General features: G+C 34.5%; 2 protein-coding genes across 3 annotated transcripts; one reads left to right on the top strand and one right to left on the bottom strand.

Moving 5' to 3' along the window:
• The first annotated feature begins 2,491 nt into the window (after nt 1-2,491).
• Nucleotides 2,492-7,421, top strand: LOC120184014 (polyglutamine-binding protein 1). Of its 2 annotated transcripts, XM_039188590.1 has the most exons (13): nt 2,492-2,632; nt 2,728-2,768; nt 2,839-2,908; nt 3,012-3,090; nt 3,344-3,430; nt 3,512-3,681; nt 3,925-3,981; nt 4,968-5,127; nt 5,640-5,859; nt 6,118-6,192; nt 6,589-6,714; nt 6,833-6,884; nt 7,005-7,421. In XM_039188590.1, the coding sequence occupies exons 1-13, from the start codon at nt 2,576-2,578 to the stop codon at nt 7,155-7,157; spliced, it is 1,347 nt and encodes a 448-aa protein (XP_039044521.1). In that variant the 5' UTR covers nt 2,492-2,575; the 3' UTR covers nt 7,158-7,421. The 2 variants fall into 2 exon arrangements, with proteins under 2 accessions (XP_039044521.1, XP_039044522.1); XM_039188591.1 differs by lacking the exon at nt 6,118-6,192.
• Nucleotides 7,422-8,934: 1,513 nt separating this feature from the next.
• Nucleotides 8,935-11,481, bottom strand: LOC120184016. Its single transcript, XM_039188594.1, has 4 exons — nt 11,116-11,481; nt 9,987-10,602; nt 9,403-9,688; nt 8,935-9,232 (listed from the first exon to the last, which is right to left on the bottom strand). Exons 1-4 carry the CDS (start codon nt 11,222-11,224, stop codon nt 9,179-9,181), a joined length of 1,065 nt encoding a protein of 354 aa, XP_039044525.1. The 5' UTR covers nt 11,225-11,481; the 3' UTR covers nt 8,935-9,178.
• Nucleotides 11,482-16,774: the final 5,293 nt, after the last annotated feature.

Raw genomic sequence — 16,774 nt, 5'->3', positions numbered from 1 at the left:
ACATATCAATTTCTAAACATCTGATTCAATCTATTGGTAATCAAACCTTTTAATAGTGATCCCGTTCTAGAAATCCAATCAAATTAAAGAGGTTTATGTTTCCTTTCTTGATGATCATAACGTTCCTCTGAAAATATAATTAGACCCTCTAGTGTGTTTCTTAGGCACATAAATATTTTACTCTGATTTTAAAAGCATGAATATGATATTTTAAATAAAACGTGGTTTCTGATCTTTGGTTTCTAACCTCTGATTTATGATCTCTAGTTTTTGATATTAGATATATTTGGTTCCTGATTTTTATATTCTATTTACTAGTTAACCTATTTTTATTGGGGTAGTGTATGGGTAGGTGTTTGGAGTTTTGAGGTTCAATTAGTTGGTAAATCCTTTATGTTCTGATTATTTTTATTGGACTCCTATACCAATCGGGTATAGGGTAAGTCTTTATGAATGCAGTTCTGGAGAACTGCATATTGATGTTCGGTTGGAGGACACGATCTCTGAATTTTATTTTCTTATACAAAAATATTTGCATGCAATTTTCGACATTAATGGTGACTGGTAAACAAATTTATTTTGGGTACTGATTGCGTAGGATTATGGAGTTCTGAGGTTTATCTAGTTGGTAATCCTTTATGTTCTGATTATTTTTATTGGACTTTTATACCCATCGGGTATAGGGTAAGTCTTTATGAATGTAGTTCTGGGGAACTGCATGTGGTGTATGGGTGGAGGATGTGATTGTGTTTTAAAAATCTATTTTATTGAAATAAACTACTATTTATGGTTTCGTTTGAACACATTGGACTTCCTAACTTCTGGATCTCTCTCTGAACGTTCCCTCTAAATTGTAAGCTTTATGACTGAAGAATTAATTAGTGAGACCTCAACTCTTTACTATGACCTGTATATGCCTGAGTAACTAAAGAAACTTCATGCTACATTGTATATCTACTTGACCTTTAGCATTCATCTGGTAATAATGTATTACTGAACTTTCCTAAAGCTCACTACATTACTCACCATTTCAAGTTAAAGGATCGTTCCTGTGTAGTATAGACATAAATAATGGAGTTATTTCGGCGTTGCTTGTAGAGTATGGTACATGTGTAATTAGGGGGCATGTAGGTCACATTTGATTTTATATCAGTGTCTGAAACTTGTTTTTATATTTTATATATTATTGAATTTATGTTTTAATATATGAATGATTTATGAACTTGTATTTTATTTATAAGTTATTTTAAGTTTTTACATGTTTTAATAAAAAATTAAATTTTCGTGTATTTCTAATGTGGGTCGCTCTAGTGGTTCTAGTGTGACACCTCAGATCAAATCAGGTCACCCTATCGACTGTGGGTGTTAGTATTTGACAGATGTTACGGTGCAAAGGAATGGAATCCATGGTGTAGCTACCCGGTCTGTTACGGGTAAACTTGTAGCTGTGGTGGCTGATTTGAGATGTAAAGGAATTGCCTGTGAAAGCTGGTATTGTCGCATGTTATAGTAGATGAGTGTGTTGAAGATGCATCATGTTGTGTAGTGTGTTCGGTGTTTCTTTATATAGATGCTATGTTCGATCGTGTAGAATTAGCGTCGATGTTGGAAAACGATTCTTACTCATCTCCCATGGACATGGTACACTCTTTAGCCCCCAATTAGGTTTAGGGGTTTTTCTAACGAGAACCATGTTTACAACATTTGGTGCATTCTTCGATTAATAATACAAAACACATTTTTACAAAAAAAATCAAATAATTTAAAAAATATTTAAATGCTAAAATTCAGCCTACAATCTAAATAATAAGAAGAAGAATTAAAGTATGTTTTTAAGCAGAATGTTATTTTTAGTTGTGTATAAAAAATAAAAACCTTAAATATCATGAATTTAGTTTATTATGATAATTTGAATTTAGGTTTTATACAATTTTCTTGATTAAGTTGATGTGATTCCAAAAACCTTATAGGTATATATTATATATAATAAAAATATTATATTTATATAATAATATATAGTTATATAGATGAGCATTATATATTTTCGAGTTATAAGTTAAAATTTGTTATTAGTCATTATAACTTAATTATTTTATTTTTTTTAAATTTCGATTATTTTTATAAATGCTGGACTAAAATACGGTGATATCCGTCAAATACTAACTTTTTGATAATGAACACTTATACCCCTAGTATATGCGGTTCTAAAACCCGAAACTTCAAGGAATAACAACAAATCCCTTAAAAATTGAGATCGTTTTATTTAAATGATTAAATTTTAAAATTTAATCATATTGTCTATGTATTTTTTAAATAAGGTTGAAATTTTAAAATTTGTAAAGTAGAAGACTATAATTGATCAAATTAAAGTATAGAGACTAAATCTATGATTTAAACATAGTTTAGGGACTAACAATAGAATCTGACAATAACTTATAAAATCCGACCTGATCTCGTTTTGCATCTTTTGAGAACTAAAAGTCGAGAAGGATCGATTTCTCTTCTTTTGTTGGCACATTGGCAGCGGCAAACTATAATCAGTCAGGCATTTCAACAAACAGTTGGTGTGCAAAAGATGGAAAACCATTTGCACAACGAAAATCCAGTGCCCCATGTCGTTCTTCACGAACAAGTACCTCTCCCCGTCCCCCTCTCTATCTCCCAATTTCCCTTTTGTTTAAGTACTCTGCTAATTTGTGTTATTATTTGCTAATCTTATGTTTCCAGGAAATCGCCACCCAGAAAATTATCCAGGCTCAGAGCCAGAGGTATTTGTTTGGGATTCTCATTTTTTTTGATTTTTTTCTATATTTTAATCAATTGTTTGATTAATTTCAGAGAGGCAGCCACCGGACAAACGGATGGCAGAGACCTTTTCTCCGCGCGGCCTGATCCCAATGCTCTGAAAGTGGGTAATTTTGCTTTCGTGTTTTTCTTCCCTTTTGATTATCTATGTTCTTCTCTTAGCCATAATTTCGGGTTTTTTGTATGATATATGTATATATGTACAGGAGCATCTACTGAAAATGGCTTCAGAACATCGTGTTGAAATGGCTTCTAAGCGTGGCAAACCTAACCCTCCTGAACAAGGTTCATATTCCATAGTTACCCTTTTCTTTTTCTTCACGTGAGCTGAATTCTACTTCCCCTACCGGGGAAAAGAGGAGTTTTTGAAAGGAAAAAAAATGCTTAGCACTGTACTTTTTTTGCGTTGAAGTTGGAATGTTTAGGACCGTATGCTTTTTGGGTGTTCAATAAATGTGGAAAACTTTTTGATTTACTTCAATTTGATGAGTAATTCAAAAGAAAGCTGATTGAAGTTTATTTTATGCTCTGGCTTTAGGTAACCTAGAAATCGGAAATGGGTATGGTGTACCTGGTGGAGGTGCTTACAACTATAGTGCACCGAGTTCTAATATCACTACACCAGGTTAGATTTACCATTAATGAACTCTGAAGACTTTGCTTGATTATTTGCTAAACCACGCTGGGGTTTTGTTTAATGTTTCAGGAAATTTGGGATATGCTAATGATAATAGCGAGAAAAACTCTGAGCTTTATGGAGAACAAAAATCGAAGGCTGCGTCTAAGGATTTGCCTGAGTACCTTAAGAACAAGTTGAGAGCTAGAGGCATTCTAACAGATGGTTCATCGGAAGTTTACCTATCGATAAATGATAAGGCAAGTTTATTTTCTGTGTTCTCACACCCCATTGTTTACCTATCATAGGATGTGTTGAAATAAAAAGCATAGCTTCAAGACTTCATTATTTGATATTTTTTTGGAAATTTACCTGTTCTAATTTGCCAACGGTCTTTTCTGATTTTTTTGCGAGCTTCATAATATGTAAACTATATATAAGCTCCAATTAGTTAATAATTACTAATAACTATGCAACAACTTGCTTTTTCCTTCGGATTTTAGAACTTAGAGACTGCTGCACCTCAGCTCGTGGAAACTGGACAGTTGCCTCCTGGATGGGTATGTATCAATGGCTAGCTTTGTGCTTTTAGATTTAAATTGGTTTTGTCTTTTTGTACGTTTTATTTTCTTGACATGTGACTAAGCTTTGAGTTTATGGTTGCTTCAGTTCTTTGTTATTGTTCTCTTAAATCATTATGATTTTAAGTTTAAGAGGCTCGAAACCTTAACCGGAAATGATGGGAAAAGAACACATGTTAATTTTGTATGGATGAAGTGATAAACTTTTATATTAAACTTGTATACGAGTTATTAACATGATTTCAATTTCTTGCCTTAAATTTTTTTAATTTCTAAAACACTCTCAAGATGAGGTCATTGCAGCACGCAAATTAACTTTTCAGTCAGTTCATATCTCCATTATCCTATTAACTGTTATACTTTTGTTCTGGTTGAACTAGAAGACGAGGTGCTAGAATATGAATCCATAGGGAAGGTGAATTTTACTTCATCAGATTATCAGAATCATGGAAGCTATCAAAATTAAAGACACTTGTTTTGGAAATTTTTGGAATTAGTAAATCTTTTCAGGTTTGACTTTTAAGTCAATTAAACTTGTTTGTAGAGATTGGAAGGAAAATAAGGGAAGGGGTAGCATTCAGTTTTTGGTGCTACAATGTTTAAGCTTTTGCATAATAATCATTATGGGATTGGAATTGGACTATCTTGAACTCCAAACTGTCCCTTTGGACAATTTCTTTTAGGTTCAAATTATTAAACATCTTTTATTTTTTTGCTCCCTAACATGTGTAATTAGCTACTTCATTGCGAGAACTATTTCCATGTAGGCTTTTGCAATCCAAATTAATTACTTCTAGCTGGCTTCCTTTATTTTTGGAGTTCTATTTACATATGGGTTTAACCTTATGCCAGAGGAAGAAGAGGGAAAATGAAAACCTTCTTAACTAGCTGTGATTTTTTATCTTATTATTTCTAGAAGCTCTCAAGTTCATGTTTTTATCCACCTTGCTTTCATGACTCTGTAGGTGGTAGCAAAAGATCCCTCCTCTGGTGCTTCATATTATTATAATGAAAGCATTGGAAAGAGTCAGTGGGAAAGACCTGTAGAGACATCTTCGAGTACTTCCATTTCTTATACTACAAGACTTGTGGGAGATTGGGTGGAATCAGTAGATGAAACAACAGGTATGTTGTATAAAGAAATTTGTACGATCGCCTCATTCCGATTGATTTTCCGACCCCACAAATTTAATTTATTTTGGATGAATTATACTAATATTGAAATTGAGGAACACATGAAACCAGCATTAGGCAAATGTCATAAAATCTTCTGGGGTAAAGCTGCAGTTATTAGAAAGAACGAGTCCTGCATTATGTTTGGCAATATTGGTGATGTTTTTTCAATATCTTTTTGTTGTTTGATCTAAAGATTTTTGTTGACCAAACTTTGAAAGGCCTTATCATTCCTTTGACAATTGGACACTAGTATTGTTTGTCAAACATATGACAAAGAAAATGGAAAGGTTGCTAATGCAGTCAGAATTGCAGTTCATATTATTCAAAAGATGTTAAAAAAATAATTAAAAAGTAGGTTTTAGAAGTAGAAAGTAGAAACATCTGATAACGCCTCTGTGTTTGCGTCTTTTGATTCAGTACTGAAAAGTTAAGGGTTGCCTTTTTCTTCTGGAAATAAACAGGGCACAAATATTATTACAATACAAAGACCCATATATCTCAATGGGAGTGCCCTGATGTATTACAGCCATTTGCATCACGGCATCCTGGAAGCAGGGTTTCTGAAAATACTGTTAATGAGAATTCGGCTTTGCGATCATCAAACTTGGACAAATGCATTGGTTGTGGAGGTTGGGGAGTGGGCCTGGTACGGATTTGGGGTTATTGCAATCATTGCACAAGGTCTGCAATGTCTTCAGAAACAGATTTTGCTTTATTATAATGCTGATCAGGCACTTTTTTACCATTATGTTTAGTGCTTCTAAAACCGGAATCCTCGCATGCTAGTTGTTCTTTAAATATTTGTAAGATGATCAAGATATTCTTACTGCATCATTGTGGTACAAGAAATTGTGAGGAACATAATGCGGATAACTAAACACTACTGTTGAGGGAAAGCAAATTGAAACTGACAATAGCTAAAACTTGTATGGAATGCAGAGTTCTTAATCTGCCACAAAGCCAGAGTTTGTTAACAGCCAAAGACAATCATGAGAATAAGGCTCCGAAGGCGAGGTAAATAAACTTTGGGCTTATATATTGTGTGATTAAGGATAATTTGTAGTCTAGGTTCTGGAAAATAAATCTGTTTAGGATATAGTTTTAGCATTTTGTGAAAGCCTGTAACCTGTTGTAGTTCCAATAATTTAACAATGAGACTATAAAAATATGGAATTTTCAATTGTCCAAAATGCAAATTGCCAAAACATGCTCTCAAAAGTCTAAAAATAAGACACATACACAAGTAGATAAGGCCAACGTAATCGGTTCATATAAAACAAGCTTGGATTATGGATAGCATAAGTAAGATGAGGCTTTCTAAAACAAATTCCTCTAGAATTTAGGTGATTGTTGGGTCATCATTGTTACTTCTCCGCGAACTGTATGGTGCTAAAATATTTGCCTTTGCAGATCCAGTGGGAGACCGCCTATGGGAAAAGGAAACAGAAAAGATAAAAGGAAGCACTCCTACGACGATGATGATGAGCTGGATCCAATGGATCCGAGCTCTTACTCTGATGCTCCTCGTGGTGGCTGGTATGTTAGCATTAATAGTTTTCCTGCTGTCATGCCATCATGTTTGAATACTAGGTGTGTGAAGTCGAAAGAGGCACCCTTTAAAGTCAACTGATATCATTTGATCTTGGCTCTGCAGGATTGTTGGGCTGAAAGGAGTACAGCCGCGAGCGGCTGACACCACCGCCACGGTAGAATATTTTTCTTTGAATCTGTTTATAAGATCTTATGTATGAACTGTTATATGTATTGCTGCATATTGTGAAAGTTCTTATGTTTCAAATGATTGTTGTGTCTATGAACTCTTTAAGGGTCCTCTGTTTCAACAACGTCCATATCCATCACCGGGAGCTGTACTGCGGAAGAATGCTGAAATAGCTTCGCAAACGAAGAAACCAGGCTCACATTGGACACCCGTATCAAAGAAAGGAGATGGGAGTGATGGCCTCGGTGATGCAGATTGAGTTTACGACTTAAAATGGAGCAAGTTTCATCTTTGCTATGCTCGTTTTCGGCCGGTGATCGTATCTACATGAATTGTGATGTACTCTCACCTGTGTATATAACATGACTATGCAAATCATGCAACATTCTTTTGCAGTCCGGCACATGAATTCGGCTATTTTCCGTGGTGCAGCGGATGATTTATTCAGCTTTTAACATCGATGACTGTACGTCCACTTGTATTGTATGGTGATTAAGGTTGTATGTCCACAGATTCAGGAGGAGGGGTGTACAGAAAATTTCTGGTCTAAGTATGATAATAATCGTTTTAGTCCCTACTATGTTGATATTTGGATTTAATCTTTTGTTTTAGTTTGACATGATTTGATTATCCATGTGACGGATTACTTTTCCGAATCGAATTCTACCCGAAAGCTCAAAAGTTTGCTATTTTTGCTCCACCGGATAACCCTTGGATTCTCTTTTAATAGAGGCGATCATCAAATGACTTGCATCATCGTTCTCTCCGGTCAACCCAGCGACGATCATCAAATTTTAAATTGGTTCGATTTATATTAAAATATTATCAATGTTTTAATATGGTATTAATTAAGGGTGTTCATTGAGCGAGAAGATCTCTCAAAAGTTGGATAGTGTTTTACTCGTGCTCGTTAAGTTGATTACTCACCTCGTTGCTTATTAATCTCGTTGTTCGTTAAGCTCACCGAAGTTTTTATCTTGCTTTTTTAACTATATGTAAAATCTAATAATATTATATAGAGTTTAATATAAATTAAATTAATAAATTTAACTAAAAAAATTATCAAAAAAATATATGCAATAAATTGATAGTCTAAACTCTAAAGTAACAATCCAAAAATATATTAAAATAATAAATATGATTGAACTTTTGGGAGTTGTTAAATAATAATTATTAATTAATAATTTAAGATTTTTATTATTTATTAGAAAATTAACAGATTAGTCACTTATTATCTTTTTATTATCTATCAATAAATTAGTAATTTTTTTAAAAAATAAAATTTTAAGATTACTAAAATTTTATAAAAAAAACATAACGAGTTATTCGTGAACTTATCAAATCAAGTTAAAATTCACTCGACTCGGTTCGTTAATGTCTTGAGCTCAAATTCGAGTCGGGTCAACCCGAGACGAGTATTTTTCGAATTTTGACCGAGTCAGGAGAACACATTAAGCACCCTACTACTATTAATCAAAATCTTCTATCGACCCATGATTAATTTGGATATTAAATGTCAACCGAAAGATGATAAGAGTATATTTAAAACATGTGCCAATGATGTCTCTGTTTAATGGAAAGGCCAAGATAATGAGAATTTTGAGAACTTAAACCTTTTGAGCTCCAACACGCTCAAAAATAAACATTCGTTTAAATTAAATACATTTACAGCCACACAAAATCTTTATCACTTTCCTATAGTCTTTAGGTAAGGATTTTTCTTTTATCAACACCAAATGTTGTATAGATCAAATTCATGTATGACATAAACCAAGACATCAACAAAACCCATACGTAAAAACAATAAAAAACCGATATGTCGAGTAATATGGAACTCGGTACCAAGCATACAAAAATACACACCCCTATTCAAGCCTAAAGGAGTAGACAAGCATAAAGGATCGGACCAGAAGTCGTACTAATTAAACCTTAATTTCTCGATTCAAAAGTTGAACGATCAATTCAACCATCTAGACGAAGAATAAAGAAAATAGAAATCAAAATTAATCATAAAAAAATAAGGGGAAGTTTGGTTCCTGGTTCAATGTCCTTCAAGTTTATTATTAAAGAAAGAAAATAAAGAAGTTTTCAAACACCATTTAAACGAAAATGAAAAAGCATGATTGTTACAATCCTTAACTACCAATATAATCGACCAAAAATTCAACACGAAGGAATGAATGGTCTAACCATGTCTTTAAACAATGACTCTAGCAGTTCACCCACACTATGCCCTAACAGATTGAAAAATTTTGCATGATACAAACTCTTTGTTACCGTTTAACCGTTCATCGAGTAATCATAGCTCAAAGGTGGTTGGTGAACAAATGGAGCCTGCAACCAAAGATAAAATGCACATATACAATTCAAATGAGTCATTTTAAGTGTGGACTTGATGAAACTGAAATACAGAAAAAGTCTAATAACGGCAATAACCAGACGAAGTCACGAAAGCATGCACATGGAAGTAGGACTTCTATATAAGATAAGATATCGGAGCCTACCTGAAATGCAGCATGCACAAACTGATCATATGAATGTGAATACATCATGTTAGCACTTGGCCAGTGCACATAAGGACCGTTTCTAGAAGCTTGATTCAATCCCATGTAACAAAAAGGGCTCACAGCCGGCCTAGCAGGAACACCATAACCGTGGGGAGCTTGTGTGATTGAGATCTGCCCCAACTGTGGAGTAGCAGAATCATACTGCATAAATGGAAGCTGAACCTTCTGCATATTGTAAGGAGCCACACCAACACTCTGATTACATGGAATGCTTCTAACATACCTATATCAGTTCAGAAAAAGTTAGTTTAGAATTAAGAAAAGAACCCCTCCTTGAAGAATGAAGACCAAAAACACCCCCTATATCATGCAATCATCATTCTTATTTCATCCCTAATCATCACCGGTAATTTTACTTTTGCATTTTACCTACATTATGTTTTCGGAAGAAAACGGGAAAAGGAGCCACCATAAACATTTAGTATAATTAAAGAGTTTGTGCCAAAAACATTACATGATACAAAGCAATCAACCACCTGAATATTTCCAAATTTCTGAAATACTAGGAGAACAAATCCCACCTTTGATAACTACGGTCATAATCCGGATCAGTACGATCCTTCTCTCTGTCTCTGAAAACGGCTACTCGAGATGTACCATCCCAGACGGTAGTAATGTTCTCCTGATCAACCATAGAGCTCTGGTAATTTTCCAACTCATCTCTGATAAGAGATTCATTTTTCCCATCATTTGAAACCTGAGGAGAAGAATCGTCAGAATCAGGAGTGCTAGGGCTACTAAAAATACGAGCTCGTGCCCGATCATACTCTTCCTTCCTCTCTTCCACACTTCTCACAGAACTTCTCTTGATACCGCTTTGATTAGCTTCATTGACAGATCCATTATTTGGGCTGGGCCTAATAGCAATTTTAATCTGCCCAGGCTTATCATTTTCTGTGTTTTTAGCAGGAATTTCAGACAAACGAACTGCAGGCCATCTGATTTCACCTGCTATCTTCACCACAATTTTGCTTCCTTCTAAGCCATTATCAAGGACCATAGTTACCAGCCCATAGTGCTGAGCAACACGATGTGCTGCAAGCCGGAGATATGAGGTGGGAAAATGTTGGAACTCAAATTGCTGCAGCTGCTCAGAATTTTGCAAAAACCTCTGGATATCAAGTTCCATCCGCAATACTAGCTCCCCAGAAAATAACAAAAACAGAGCAAAAAAGACGTTAAATCTAAACCGAAGACGCCATTCATAGAATATAAAAGAGGAATCGAACACTAAAACTCTCAAATATAAAAAAATTAAATCATTTCAGAATCCAATTAACCAGAAAAAGCACCCACTTCGATTTCGATGTGGTGAGTAATGCATTGCCCCACATATTAAGCTATCATAATTAAGCAAAATTACCAACAAATCTAAAAAGTATTTCTCCCGAATAAAAGTCAATGAAAGGAAAACACCAGACCTGAAAAATAATCTCCAAAATTAAACGAAACCCAACCCTAATTGACCCCAATCAAATCATACCCAATCCAAAACCCATATGCCAGACCCCTAAATTCACAATAAAATTCAATAGCCGACGTATATTGAGATCTATTAAAGAGGCAAAAACAAGAATAGTATTAATCCTAAAATCTAAAAAAACCCACTATTAACAATACGAAATTGAGAATAAAACGAAAAAAAATTACTGGTGAGACGATAACGAGAGTTCTGGAGAGCCTCAACGAGGAAAGGATCAACGGGTAACTCTCTTTCGTTAACAGCTCCGGCGGCTGTTGTCGGCGGCGGCGATGTCATGTCCCTGGTGATATTAATTTCCAATTTGCTTACGATGGGGGCAAAAAAACCTCTGCTTCAGCCTCTCCTCTGTTGTTTGTCCTTCTTCTTGATGATTAATGAATGGATCAATCAATTAAGAAGAAGAGATAATCCCTTTTCTTCTTAGCATATGGTAAACGAAGGGAAAGAGAAAGGGTGAGAGAGAGAGAGAAGAGAATCTGAAAGGTTTTTGGTAGTACGAAACGACTTCTCTCGCGATAGAAGAAAGGAAGGAGACAGCGGCAAAATGTAAAGAATTTTTATACCCTAATCCTTAAAATTCCCCCAATTGAACAAACGCCGACCAATGGGACACAAAGGCTTACTATTTAGGGTAAACTACACCATGGTCACTAAATGTTTTAATAAATTTCTGTTTTCCCATTAAACTTAGGGTAAACTACTCATTTAATCATTCATTTACTCACTCGATTCTGATTTGGTTACCTAACTTTTTTTATTCAAAATATTATATAATGTTATATTGTGGTTCTAATTCAATCATTCCTCGTTAAAACATTAAAAAAATATTGACATTAAAACATTAAAAATTAATAATATTATGTCATCAATGAAAACAAATAAAAAATAACACATTAATAATTTTATTTATTTTTTAATGAGTGATCAAAATAAAATAAAAATATAATATTAAATATGTTGAAAAAAATAGTAGGATTGACCAAAACAAAACCGAATACAAACTTATTTCCACGACTTCATAATCATTAGGGTAAACTAAGTATTTAGTACTTAAACTATCACTTTTGGTCCATTTTAGTACATAATTTTTTTTAAATCATACCTAACGTTTAATTTTTGTTTCATTTTAGTGCTATACCGTTAAAAACTTAATGGACGACTGACGAGACATAGCTCCGATGAACCACGAAAGAATAACAAATCGATAAACATACTTCAATTTCTGGCCCATCAAACGATTTAGGTACCGAAACGGACTAGAATTATTTAGGTACTAAAGTAGACATTTCTTTTATAGTTAGATTTTTAAGAATCGTAATGCTTAAATTACGTGTTTAGTACCTAAATGTCCTGTCCTTTTTCATTTCATATTTATTTCTTTCCCGATTTGCAATTGCATATCGACTTTTAGAAAACTTGTATTCAATTCGATCTTAGATCTCTAAATGAGTAGAATATTTGATGAATTACTCTCGTAAATCATTCGAATATTGATTGTTTATCAAATAAATAAATGAATATGAACAAAAATGATAATTTTAACAGTACACATCTTGAGAGATTTTCTGCAAACTTGACTAAGATCATCAATAGATTGTTTTTCATTCATTAACAAATATAATTCTAAAAATTCGAACACAATTTCAAACATTGTTGTTCAAATGAATACCCCCTACTTAATGGCATCAAATCACTGCTAGGAGAAACACAAGAATTAGTTTCCAGAAATCCTAATCTAAATCTAAACAATCTGAACCCTGCTTTCAGCTGATAATAGATACTTGGAAGGCAGAAACAGGGCGACGACGCCTCGTAGAGGGCTCGAGTACTTCCTCAAGCCGATCTTTCCTCCCAACTGTCAATTGAAAACATTATCAATCAAACATACACTTTTTGAAAAGAAAATGTTTTTAATTTTAAAAGGATGATCGATTACCAATCATTGATTTCGAAAAGCTGAGAATGTAACCCGAAAAGTATGTAGTACTTTTCAATTCTCACGATCAGAATTGAGTCATCGCTTCAGCCTTTAGCTTATGAAAAACTTAGCTAAGTATGATAGAAATCATACTTAGCATTTTAAAAGAATAAAAACTTGAAAGTAAAAAGAAAAGTAAAAACTTTTATAAAAACAAGAGCAAAGAACAACAAAGAAAATAGGAGATGTGTATGCTGATTTGAGGCTTACCCAAATAGGGTATTTATAGTCCTAAAAAATCCTCAAAATCTTAAGAGATAATTCCTAAAAAGTTGCAAAGATAATTCCTAAAATTACAAAAGATAATTGTAAAGGATAATTCCCATAATTATTTGAAATAAATCCCAAAAATAAAGATAAATCCTAAATTCACGTCTAGATTTGTGACCGAGTCTTCTGTCTTCACGAAAATGCTGACTCGATCTTCTAGAAGATGTTGACTTATCGCCACGTCAGTGGAGTCATGCCTAAAGTCATGCCCATTTGTCTAATCATGATTCCAAAAAAAATTAAAACTTGCAGAATTCATCATTTTTAGCATAGTTTCTGGAATCCAATATCATACACATAAAATAAGAGAAAACGTCCAACTTGGCAACATAAACTGAAAAATAAATAAGTAAATATTGATAAAATAATGACGAAATTAAGCACTCATCAATGTGTGTCGTACTCAAGAAAGGTCGCCCGAGAAGAATTTCGGATCCAGTATTGTTGCGATCAATTTTCATGTCAATTATATAAAAATCAGCAGGAAATATCACATCATTTACCTTCACCAAAATATTTTTTAATATTCCCTTGGGGTAGACAATTGATCGAACAGTGAGTTGAAGCGTGACTCTTGTTTCTTTTAATGGTTCGTTGGATATTTTATCATAGACTGAAAGTGACATTACATTGATGGATGCGCCTAAGTCGCACATGGCGCACTTGATTCCGACATTGCCAATTTTGCAAGGTATGTCGAGCATACCTTGGTCCTTGTACTTCGGTGGAATCCGTTTTTGAAAATTCACCTAAACATTTTCGCCAAGGTTCACTTTTACATTTCCAACGAGTCTCCTTCGATTTGTACAAAGATCCTTGAGGAACTTGGCGTACTTAGATACTTTCCGAATCACCTCGAGGAGTTGAATGTTTATTTCCACTTTCTTGAATATATCCAAAATTTCCTTCTTTTCCGCTTGCTTGCCTCGCTTCATTAGTCTAGAAGGGAAAAGAGGCAAAACTTCATAAAGAGAAGAAAAGAAGTCGTGCATGATTACCTGAGATAGATGGAGGTGGCGTCTCAACTTTTTTGTTTATTTTGTGGATCGTCCTTTTCTTTTGGGATTTCAGGTGAAATGACGGTACCGCTTCGGTGAGTTATTGTATTGATATTCTCTCTCGGATTAGCTTCGATTTCTGATGGTAATTTGCCTTGAGATTCTAGGCATCCACAGTTTGAGTTTGTTGGTTCAATTACTTCTCGAGCTCTTGAAAACAAGCTTGGGTTTGATTTTGGAAATTTTCTTAGGACAAGGCTAATTTCTCAACTATAGATTCAAGTGAGGACTTTTGTGGCGGTTAAGTGGGAAATGGATGGGGATTTGGTTGATAAATTGGGTTTGTTCTCTTATTGTTTTCGTAACTGAGGTTCGGATGGTCCCTCCATCCCGAATTGAAGGTATTGTCATATGGGTTATATGGACTTTGGGGAGGTCCCAGAAAGTTGCCTATGGCATTCACTTGTGCGCCGAATTCCTCTTGTAACATTGGACAATGCTTTGTCGGGTGATCCGACATCATACAAATTCCACAAACTTTTGTTACTCTAATTTTCCATGAAATGAGAGAATTAACTATATCAGTTAACTTATCAATTTTGTTTTCAAGTGAAACAACACTTACTTCGTGAAACTATCGGTTGGGTTCACTTAGAGAGTCGAAATACTGTGAATTGGTAGCCATCGTCGAAATTAAATTTCTTGTTGCATACGGAGTCATGTTGACGAGGGCACCTCCATTGGAAGCATCAACTATTTTCTTTTCTTCCGGAAGCATCCCCTCATAAAGGTATTGGAGTAGCGTTTTTTTCGGATAGCCATGTTGTCGAAAACTAGCTCAGAGCTTTTTTAAACACTCCCAATAGTCATAGAGTGACTCTCCTTTATGTTGTCGAATTCCTAAGATGTTTCGCCTCAGTTCGCTTGCTTTTGCAACTGGGAAAAATCTGTTAAGGAAAATACGAGTTAATTTAGCCCAAGTAGTAATTGAATTTGTGGTAAATAAAATAACAATTCCTTAGCCGATCCGACTAAGGAAAAAGGAAAAACTCTAAGTTTGATTTGATCACCGGACACTCACTAGGGCTTCATACTGGTGCAGACCATGTGGAACTCCGCAAGATGTTTATGCGAACTCTCACTAGAAAGATCGTGATAGGTAGGGAAGAGATGGATTAATCTCGTCTTAAGTTGAAAAAGGTCTCGCCATTAGGAAAAGCAATACAAAATGGATGTTGAATGACGAGTGTCGTGGCTAATTCTCTAATCGTCGAGTTGGCAATTGGCTCTGGTTATGGCATGGGATTTGTGATTGGAGTAGTTAGGGTGGCGTCAAACACCGATTCTTCATGGAATTGAGTGTGAGATGGTGTCTCAGAGGTGAATTCCAGATTTGATTATTGCTCACTTTATTCTCGTTGTTTCTTCTTTCATCGAAGCATTTGGTCGTGGGTTCTACGTGCTCTTGCTTCAATCTCTTAATCAGATTCTACTAAATTTCCCGAGTTGCGACTGGTCATAAAATTAAAAACAAAAAAATAGATTAGTAACTTATCGAAGTCATTGGCAATGGCGTCAATTTGATGAGCATCGTGTTACTCGTCAAATAAAATCGTCTTCTCCAAGTAAAAATAATAGAAATAAGGTAGTAAAGTGGAGAAAAGGATCGATCCACGAGGACTTAGAAACCCCTTATATAAATTTGTGTTGATTTCAATCCCGACAACTGCAATAAAGAAATAAATAAAAAAGGGATTTGGCGAATGAGAGACAAGGAAAATTAGTAAGTGAAAAACAAAGAATTGAAATTGAAATAAAATAAAATAAAAGGAAATGTAAATGTAAATTAAGATTGAAAACAATAACGAGAAAATCACCTTGAGCTAGCTTTGTTTCAATTTCGTTCGATCGTTGAAATGGATTTTCCCACAGGATTCATGTCGGTTACAGTATACAAGGCCTAACCCAATGTAATTTGCCTTTCTCTTTAATAACCGATTTTCTTAAATCACTCTTCGAAAGCCGATTTTTGAATGGACCAACCATAGTTATTGTCGTTAGAACAATCAATTTAAGTTTTGGAAAAGCCTAACTCGGATTATGTTGTCTCATCGAGAATAGAATCCAATGTCGATTTTTCTTAGCGGACCGCCGCTAAGTGTGTTCACAGGAGGTTGGAGGTTGAATATGCCACAGATCAATCCCTCCTCTCAACTATAAATTAAAACAACATCCAGACCAATAAACTCTTTTTAATTTGAAAACATTTTAATTTTGAAAGTAAGGTCGATTGCCAAACTAATAAAACAGAAAATCGAGAATGTAACCCGAAAGGTCTTAAGTGCTTTTCAATTCTCACATGTGGAATTGATTCATCAATAACTCTCGGTTAATAAGAAAATTAACTAAGCATGGAAAGGTATGCTTTAATTATCCACGAATACATATATAGATATTTTCTGTCTGAAAAATAAAGTGAAACCACACGCATTCTATAGACTCATCATCCAACCTTTTCTTTGAAAGACAATATTGATAGTTGAAACCACACGCATTCCTATGTTGGTGTTGTTAACAAAG

Source organism: Hibiscus syriacus, unplaced genomic scaffold (genome assembly GCF_006381635.1).
Source record: "Hibiscus syriacus cultivar Baekdansim isolate YM2019G1 unplaced genomic scaffold, ASM638163v2 tig00112856_pilon, whole genome shotgun sequence".
In the NCBI taxonomy this organism is placed as follows: domain Eukaryota; kingdom Viridiplantae; phylum Streptophyta; class Magnoliopsida; order Malvales; family Malvaceae; genus Hibiscus; species Hibiscus syriacus.
Note: the sequence above shows the minus strand (reverse complement) of the source record. Positions and strands in the feature narration are given on the sequence as shown.

Bases quoted from the DNA above. Each gene is read 5' to 3' on its own strand.
- LOC120184016 (XM_039188594.1), bottom strand. From the start codon at position 11,224: ATGACATCGCCGCCGCCGACAACAGCCGCCGGAGCTGTTAACGAAAGA. The intron at 10,603-11,115 runs GTAATTTTTTTT...CTGGGGAGCTAG, and splicing joins CTCTCGTTATCGTCTCACCA to TATTGCGGATGGAACTTGAT. The intron at 9,689-9,986 runs GTGGGATTTGTT...GAACTGATATAG, and splicing joins TATGACCGTAGTTATCAAAG to GTATGTTAGAAGCATTCCAT.
- LOC120184014 (XM_039188590.1), top strand. From the start codon at position 2,576: ATGGAAAACCATTTGCACAACGAAAATCCAGTGCCCCATGTCGTTCTT. The intron at 2,909-3,011 runs GTGGGTAATTTT...ATATATGTACAG, and splicing joins CTGATCCCAATGCTCTGAAA to GAGCATCTACTGAAAATGGC. The intron at 6,715-6,832 runs GTATGTTAGCAT...TTGGCTCTGCAG, and splicing joins GATGCTCCTCGTGGTGGCTG to GATTGTTGGGCTGAAAGGAG.